General features: G+C 40.0%; 1 protein-coding gene across 2 annotated transcripts; it reads left to right on the top strand.

Moving 5' to 3' along the window:
- The first annotated feature begins 419 nt into the window (after positions 1-419).
- LOC122543417 (interleukin-23 subunit alpha-like) lies at positions 420-6960 on the top strand. Of its 2 annotated transcripts, none has more exons than XM_043682130.2 (4): positions 420-594; positions 3950-4051; positions 4869-5021; positions 6266-6960. In XM_043682130.2, exons 1-4 carry the CDS (start codon positions 442-444, stop codon positions 6479-6481), a joined length of 624 nt encoding a protein of 207 aa, XP_043538065.1. In that variant the 5' UTR covers positions 420-441; the 3' UTR covers positions 6482-6960. The 2 variants fall into 2 exon arrangements, with proteins under 2 accessions (XP_043538065.1, XP_043538066.1); XM_043682131.2 differs by lacking the exon at positions 420-594 and adding an exon at positions 3395-3689.
- Positions 6961-9051: the final 2091 nt, after the last annotated feature.

Here is a 9051-nt window from a genome sequence, read left to right as displayed (position 1 = left end):
GTGGCACTTTATCAAACACTTGTTGGAAGTCCATGTAGGCAAATCAAACGAATTACCCTACCAACTTTTTCTGTTACCTCATGGTCTTAATTAATCCACATTTGCCCGGGTGACAGTTAACTTTGTCCCAAATTATGTTTGATAAAAGCTTTTCCGCCACCGAGGTGAAACTATCTGGTTCCTTTCGAATCGAGGATTCCGTAGTGGAAACTGTTTTATGTATGCGAAAAACGAGCCTTACCCTATGTCCAGTATTCTGGTTGGACAGGTAATCTGGCCGAGGTATTTGCATTGAATCACTCTTCCTCTCTTCGGATTTTAAGTGGGAAATCCCGCTCTAACACCAAACCCTATAAAGGCATGACTTGTTGTGTCTTGTAGTCGATTGTGCTTGACAGTCTGCTGTACATCAGTGCTGAGCTGCTACATTTTCAGTGAGCCATGAAAAAATGTGGCGAGTTGCTGACGCTCATCTTGCTGCTCAATGTGGCTGGGATCACGAGCTCAGTCCCCGATCAACTGTCCAGTTGGACATCCTGTCGAATTCTTTCCAGGAACCTCACTTCCAAGGCTTTTAACTACATGCATGGATGGGTAAGTCACTGCAAAAGTTTATTTTAAAACTTTCCCAGTTTATTTAACTGTAATCCAATGATTAAAAAAAAGCTATGAACTCTGCAAATGCCTTTTATTCTAAGGCAGGTAGCTCCAAGTAAAGTATTGACATTATAAGAATTAAATATTGTAAAATTAGCTTGTAAAAGAAATCTACACAGCATTTTGAAAAGCCGAATTGTTTTGGACAGGGACTGAATCTATAAAAAGATCACATTCTGTAAATAATTCGGTGCAAATATTTTATCATTATTTTAACGCAATCTAGTTTCTTTATATCTTTAGTTTGTGAGTAGTAATTTATATTAGAGCGAATATTAACGAAATGCTGGACAAACATCAAAATAAAAGCAGGTTGAAGCTCTAAGTGCAGTTTGAAGAAAATGAGAACCAACAGAAGTATAAAGGCTCTCAAACCTTTGAATTATGGATATTGCATAAAGGAGTCGATAGTGATTCACGAAAACCTTCATTTACAGTAGAGCTGAGGCTGGGATTCCCTGTGTATAGACTTTTGCATGTGAGGAGGGAGCCAAGAAAATTCGAATTTGAATATTTCTGAAAGACAGACATGTTGCAAAGCTCGTCGCGCACTTCTCTGGTTACAGGCAAGACTGCCACATTTCAGACCATCACACCAAATACAGTACACAATAGGAGACACGGCAAAGTCTTGGTCTGTCAGAGGGCTTATCAACCGATCAGCACCCTTTTCGAAAAGCTTTGGCAACGTGTCTTTCTTTTCAGCAAAATTCTTATATTAAATATCCAGTAGACAAGATTATTAATGGGAGAATTAGGGAAACATGTTCCTCCGATAGTATAGAATAAGCCGTTTCTTACAGGTGGTAACTGTACGATTCAAAATAATTCATATTTTCAGAAATATTTTCTGGTAAGCACAAACCCTGACTCTTTTGTATCAAATTCCAGCTACAATTATGCTCAGTAGTGTAAGTTTTAGTAATGTATAATTAATATAAAAGTACACATCAGAAAATAATGATCAAGTATTGGGCCAAACAATTTCACATCCTAATTCTTGAATCTTCGAATGATTGGTTCCATGGATAAGTGTACCAGTAGTTTGGTACCGAGTCCTGGATTTACCAGGAAGCACCTAGATTCCCCCATCATCCTGGACTGAGTTAGCCGGTATCCGATGTTGTGACACTTACTTCCAGGTAGTAGTGGCACAACTCAGCCGAACATTTTCAATTTAATACAGAAGTTACTGGAGAAACTCAGCAGGACTGATAAAGAGTCACCGGAACCGAAACATTAACTCTGCTTTCCCTCCATAGATGCTGCCAGACCTGCTGAGTTCCTCTAGCCATTTCTGTTTTTGTTTTAGATCTCCAAAATCCGCAGTTCTTTGCTCTATTTTCAATTCAATGTCGCGTCCTTTTAAAGATATAGGTTAGAATTAATTTAGCCCCGTGTACAATTACACTAAGAACCATGATGTGGAGGTGCCGACGTTGGACCGGGATGGGCAAAGTTAAAAATCACACAACACCAGTTAAAAGTTAAAAATCACGACAACTACCTGATGAGGGAGCAGCGCTCCGAAAGCTAGTACTTTCAAATAAACCTGTTCGACTATAACCTGGTGTTGTGTGATGTTTAACTAAGAACCACGGATGAGGAAATCCTTAATTTTTGGAATCCTGTGCGGGATGGGAAATTGAATAAATTTTAGCTACCTAGAGAGGTTAGTAAGAGTTGGCAGATCAGGTCGCGCCTGTGGAAAAAAAATAGAATAAACGTTTTGGGTCGATGGTATTTCATCATCATTATCTCCGCCTTTTTTGTTCGTATTTCCTTTCACATCACCTTGACTCACGTTAAAGTGAATGAGAAATTGAATTCCGTCAACAGGCCCGCAAGATTTAAAGTCGTCTCATCGCCTAACTGCAGGGACGCTGAGGAAATGCCAAAAGGAGTACTGCCTCTTGGTGAATAATTATTCGCTGTAATAGTAAAGAGGCATCTCTGGACTTCTACTGTCACCAGTTCTCATGAAAGGAGTTGGTTAGAAAGAAATATTCTGTGCAGTTGTTGTCATTCCCCTCCCTCAAATTGAATAACTGTTGGCGATAATTTACATTCTACAAACGACTGTTAGAAGTACACCGTTTAATAGTTCCATACTCTCACCCATCCACACCATTCCCCGAATCCCAAATGCTGGCTCGAGCGCACTGTCCACAAACACACAGGCCAATGGAGAAATAAACCGTGGGTCATCGTGTTTGGCCGGAATTTAACAGGCGACAAGTTCTTGTGTTGCGTCAGCTAAAGTTGTTTAATGAGGTGGTAACTGTCACGAAGGCGAACCTGGCACACGAACATTGCACAGTCAAACTTCCAGTTGTAAAAAAAAGTCAGAACTTCACAGAGACATTCATCTTTATAAAAATAAATTTCACAATTCAATTGTGAAAGGATTATTTTCCACAAATGTCAACTATTGAACCTATTACTGTCCCGGAGAATGCAGAAACAAAATACAGTTTGTACAGAAGGCGCAGGTAAATGGGGTCGAATGCATTGCATCAACATGTGTTTGCACAACAGGAAATGAGACACGTCAATGATCGTAATTTAAAAAAAAAATTCCACCTCATGTTCTCTTGGTCTTTAGCAACACACCCTCTCCTCCCTGACCTATCACCTTCATCTCCTCCCCCACTCACCCATTGTACTCTATGCTACTTTCTCCCCACCCCCACCCTCCTCTAGCTTATCTCTCCACGCTTCAGGCTCTCTGCCTTTATTCCTGATGAAGGGCTTTTGCCCGAAACGTCGATTTTGCTGAAGCTCCTCGATGCTGCCTGAACTGCTGTGCTCTTCCAGCACCATTGATCCAGAATCTGGTTTCCAGCATCTGCAGTCATTGTTTTTACCTTTCGCAACAGTTGACTGTCACAGACTAGCATGGCACTTAAACCTTTGCTGTGCCATAGTTGATCATGTGATACCTGTTCCTGGCTTTATACATCCAGCGTCCAATTTCAATCGGCTGGAGGATGCGCCTGGCGAACATAGGGAAGTTCCCGGTTCAAACTTTGGCATGTGCTGAATTCTGCTGGGGTTGTGTTCTGCTGGGAATGCTGCGTGTAGTCTAGTAAGAAAAAATAGGGGAACGCGGCACCTGTATCAATAGGATCAGGATTGCAGCGGTGGACAGATTTTTTGGGAATGAGTAACGAGGGCATCAAGACACCGCAGTATGGCATAAAATGGCTGTCAAACGAAAATTGGTGAAGTTAAAATATGATAATGTGTTAAAGCTATTTATATAATGATCCGACCATGATTTTCTGTACAGGAGCATTGCCCGAGAAATTTTAAATTGAATGACAGTGAGGACATCCCACGTATCGAAGTCAGTGATAACTGTGACCCCATCACACTCAGGACAGTTCCAGAGGTAAGCAGTCGCTGACAATGTATGGCAACTCAGTGGTTCTGTTGCTGGATGAATAATGCATCAGAAAGTGTCATCAAAACCCGCTTTGGCAGTTTGAGAACTTTTAAAAAGCTGGTATCAGTAAAAGTGACTGTTGGATTGTCCTTAAACTCAATATGCTTTATGAAAGGAAACTTCTCTTAATTTACAGACCCACCGCACCATCCCCCCCCCCCCCCCCACCCTATAATAAATGACACTTCCCATGAGTGACATTTTTCGACTGTGGGAAGAAACCCACACAGACACGGGGAGTACGTGCAAACTTCACGCGGACAATCGCCGAAGATCCCTGGCGCTGTGAGGCAGTAGTCCCAATCACTAAAGCACCGGGCCACACCGGTAGGCTTGTGTAGTGTGCTCTGATGAATGTTAGATGAAGGCAACGTTAGGTGTTGTGGTTGTGATGCTGTTCAGCCATGTGACCGACCAATAAAACCCGAAAGAACTGAGGATGCTGTAAATCAGAAACAAAAATAAAAATTGGTTCTGAGGAAGGGTCACCGGACCCGAAACGTTAACTCTGATTTCTCTTCACAGGTGGTGCCAGAGCTGCTGAGCTTTTCCAGCAATTTCAGAGATCTTGACATTCATCCATGTCATCTTAGTGTTGCTAAACCATCAGAGCGCGGCATGATAAATGCCAACTATGGAAAAGTTCATGGGCCAAACTACTGTGGATAACGGGACTTGAGTAGAAATGTATATCACTACAGACAAACGCTTACAGCACGAAGATTGGTATCACCAAAGTATCTTTACCCTCTGACTCTTTCAGGCGTGCCTTAAGAAAATTAAAGAAGGCCTGTCATATTACCGCAATCAGTTCAGCCAACTTGGAAACGTGGAAGAGTCAATGCACAACAGCGACATGCGGAAATTTGCGTATAATCTTTCTAAAATCATCTTGGATCTCCTCAAGTCAATCAAGGTAATGTTATTTTCTATCATTTAGGAGGTTGGAAGGCAATGTTGCTGCTGCTGCATATGTGCGCGGCCACTAAGCTGCCTGCAGGGTACTACGCTGGCCTTGTGCTGTGATGTATGTGTGCGTAGCCACGCACAAAGTTTAAATGGACCATGCACTAAAAATAAAACTATCACCCACAACATATTTTAAAGGAAATATTGCCGGTGCGTTTTCTGAAGAGGGGAGTGATGACGGCAGGCTTGAAAGGAATGGAGAACAGTCGTTCGAAGAGTAACTGTTGGACGTTTGTATGTTAGACATCTTGCGTAATTAGAGGTTAATAATCAAAATCCTTTGTATCTTGGAGCAACGAACGTTCTAATACATATAAACAGAATGACTTTCAAATGTGGTGAAAAGAAACCGTAGCTCACCTTCTGCTTTTAGCATCTCAATGTTCCGTTAGAAAAATGCTTGTGCAAGAAAGTGTGAGAGTAATGAAATCAGCCATGAGAGACGGACGTCAAACTTTAGCGGCTGATGTATTAAACATATTAGAGATCCATTGACAATGGTTTATAAAATCTATTCTTCATTCGGCAAGATTAAGAAAAGGTTGGGCAGGATGTCTTGTTTGACGGAAGTAGCTTTGAAGTAGACAACTACGACATGAATAGGTTGTTCAGAAAGCATTTGGGAAAACACGGCATGAGCTCTTTTCAGTGATTTGTACTTTTAATATCGGAAAAATGTGATGCACAGAGAAGTTTGGTATTTATAAGACCTTTGAAGAGCTGAATGATACAGAAACTGAAAGCCACACTCTGTGTCTAGTTAAGCCTTTCACTTAAACTTGATATTAATAAATTCTATTCCATATACTTCTTAATCAAGTGTCTCATATTCAAAATATGTGCTATGAACCAGAAGAGGAAGGAGGTTGAATACTAACAAGAACCATTTGTAATGTCAGTTATTTTTTATTAATTTTTGTACTGTGACCTCCACACGCTGGCCAAATAGAGAACCCTTTCAACAAACAGAGAGGAGATACTTCATCACTTCACCCTGAATTGATCTAAACCCACATCCCCGAGGTGAAAGTGGAGCATCTAGCCCAACTGCACCATCCAGTTTCCAAATGGCTAAATCATCCATGATATTTACTGTGTGATGTAATTCAAATTGTGCAAAATATCACATTAGCTGTGCTACTGGGGTAATTTTTGCTGTCTTGTTAATGTTCAGTACTTGTTATTTTTTAGAACTCGGACAGCAGCGCAGATGACAGGACCATAGACAGAGTTGCTGCGGATAATAGGCCTGTCAAGATACACAAGATCAGAGATTGGGAGCTGAACTGTACATTGTTTAGAACACTTGAGAGATTTCAGTCCTTCTCATCTCTGGTGGCTCGTGTCTTTGGACATCCTTCAGGAAACCCTTCGGAACATCAGAACACTGGGGATTGTGGGGTATAGTTCAGAGAGTTGATGGACATTCCAGAAAATTGTTATTATCTTCAGAAGATAATTCCAGAGATTAATGTTTTTGAGAGGTGGAAGTTTTATGAAAAAGTGGTTTGAGGCTTGGCTGGATAAAATGAAGTGGTGTTACACCAATGCTAGTGACTATCACAATAGCTAAAGGATTTTAGATTTCTAAATCAAAAGGGATTTCTACGGGTTGTTCTGGAATAGTTCAGCTTCATCACCTTGTCAAAAAAATGTTTTTGTCCTCACTGTTTTCTAACTTATTAGTTTGATTTTGGAAGGTAATTAATTAAAAGGTTTTTAAAAATCTGCAAGAAATTTTGCTTTGACCTCTGGAAATATGACACTTTCCATATATTAATCTCACAGCTGCAAAGCATGTGCATTTTTTACTTTCTTCATTAAGTTCCTTTAACATTTGAAACTTTGTAGTGAACAAACTGTAATAAAGCTCACCTTACACATCATCTGTCAAGTATCTGATAAAGAACTGGAAGGGTCATCATACCAAATGAAGTTGTCTGAGTCTAATAATGGGTTCAGTTGAGTAGAAAAGGTGCAGAATGGTACATAGGATTAACAACTTGTCCTTTTACTTCCAGAAACTGGGTTTGAGTCCAGCATAGATAGCTGGGATGAGAGATTCCTCTGACTGTCCATTTTAAGATAATGTTTAAATACAAAAGAATGTCTAGGCTCCAAAACAAATTTTGGACTGTTTGCCTCACTGTCAGTTGCAACCAGGTAGATGCTTTAAGGCTGGAGGGCAGACAACAGTAAGGGGACCAATCAGAGCTAGCAATGGCCCTCAGGAGCGCCATGCAGTTGATTGGAGAGGTTATTGAAGTGTGATAGCATTTATTTTATGGCAACTGCATTCATGCTTGGAAGTTCTAAATACATTAGGCCTGGCATCTGGATCGACCTAGGCCAAACCAATTCCTGTGAGGGCTACTACAACAGATATTAGGCCCCAAATTAAGGTATGGGGATAAATGCTCCACACACGAAGGAGAATTGGCAGATAGTGGAGGCTTTGGAATTGGGTGCCATTTCCATGTACTTTGTTCCCTGCAACTACCTTGTCCACCCACACTACAATTTTACTAGCAGTGGTATGCCCACACATGGGTCAACTGAGGTCTTTAAGTGGCCAACTCAACACGTATAATCATGTGTAATTTTATGATTAAATCAAAATTACTGCATCATGGCCTGAAGGAAAATTATTTCTCTAATTAGATGAGTCAGAGTAGGACAATAGACTCTTGCTTCCTCTTGTGGGTAGATCAGAGCTTCACCTGCACTGTCCCTGGAAAGAGGATTTACTTACATTGGGGTTTTCAGTCTGTGGTTTACACAGAGTTCCTGTGCACAATGATCACAAACCAGAATTCTACATAAAAATGATTCATAATTAAAAAATAAAGTCTTACACCGTTCATGACCTCAGAACTTCCCAAATGCTTTACAGTTCTTCTTTTGGAAGAGTAGTCACTGTTGTAATGTAAAGAAATATGACATATATTTGCACACATTAAGTTCCATACACAGCAATGTGATAAATGACCAAGCAAATAATTACTCAACATCCAACTTAATTCTACTCTTACATAACTGGAAACTGAGAGGACCTGGTCTTTTCAAACTTGCCAGTTGAAACAATTTGTCTGTGCAAGCACAGTCATTTTATAGATCTTGGTCAAATCATCTTAAATCTACATTTTCTTAAATAGTAGAAATACAGCTCTTTGAGCTAATGTGCAGACTAATCTCAGTGTCCAAGGCTCACATTCTGAGAAAATATGTGGGAGAAAAGAGAAAGAAAATCAAAGGTAGAGTAAAAGACATAATATAAGAACAGAAACATGCTGTATTGGAATTATTATAAAATACAAAAAAAACTCAACAATAAACATAGATGGCTTAGTAACCTCGGTCCAGGAAGAGGTTGCTCAGCTCCTGAGCAATTTAGGACTCATGAAAGAAGAAATGGGACTACATTAGGTTAAGATATCTGGTTGGCATGGACAAGTTGGACAGAAGTGTCTGTTTCCATGCTGTACGTCTCTATGACTCTAAAGGTTAAGCAGCCTGGTTACAAAGGGAATCAACTTATCTCCTAAGCAAGGGGTTGATAAAGGGGGATTCAAAGTAAACTTATCAAAATTTCCTTGCTGGAGATGTTTAAAAATGTTATTTACATTTAATTCGTCAAAAAATGCACGAGATATTTAAACATTCAACAAAAAAGTATATTTTATCAAGAATTGCTTTTTACATATTGCAATGACATTTGTAACCATACGAGGGTGCACAAAACTTGACAAGATCAAGTTGTCAGGATTGGGCATCATGTAGTATGCCTCTGAGGGTGAGATCAATTTGTTATCACCTTCTAATTCAATTCATGTCGATTCTGTTTGAGCTTCTGTCAGTGGCATTCATTTTTTCTATTGCCGTGAGTTTACCTCTGATTCGTACAGCTACTAATCCCTCTTCTTCATCATTTCTGATTATTTCATATTTTATTTTAATATTTTATTGTCAGCCCTACT

Source organism: Chiloscyllium plagiosum, unplaced genomic scaffold (assembly GCF_037043375.1).
Source record: "Chiloscyllium plagiosum isolate Xiang-an unplaced genomic scaffold, Cpla_swu_hap1 HiC_scaffold_53X, whole genome shotgun sequence".
Lineage (NCBI taxonomy): Eukaryota > Metazoa > Chordata > Chondrichthyes > Orectolobiformes > Hemiscylliidae > Chiloscyllium > Chiloscyllium plagiosum.
The sequence above is the reverse complement of the archived record's forward strand: the minus strand, read 5'-3'. Positions and strand labels throughout refer to the sequence as shown.

Coding starts and splice junctions, on each gene's coding strand:
- LOC122543417 (XM_043682130.2), top strand. CDS start 442: ATGAAAAAATGTGGCGAGTTGCTGACGCTCATCTTGCTGCTCAATGTG. Junction 595..3,949: donor TTAACTACATGCATGGATGG/GTAAGTCACTGC, acceptor TTTTCTGTACAG/GAGCATTGCCCGAGAAATTT. Junction 5,022..6,265: donor ATCTCCTCAAGTCAATCAAG/GTAATGTTATTT, acceptor GTTATTTTTTAG/AACTCGGACAGCAGCGCAGA.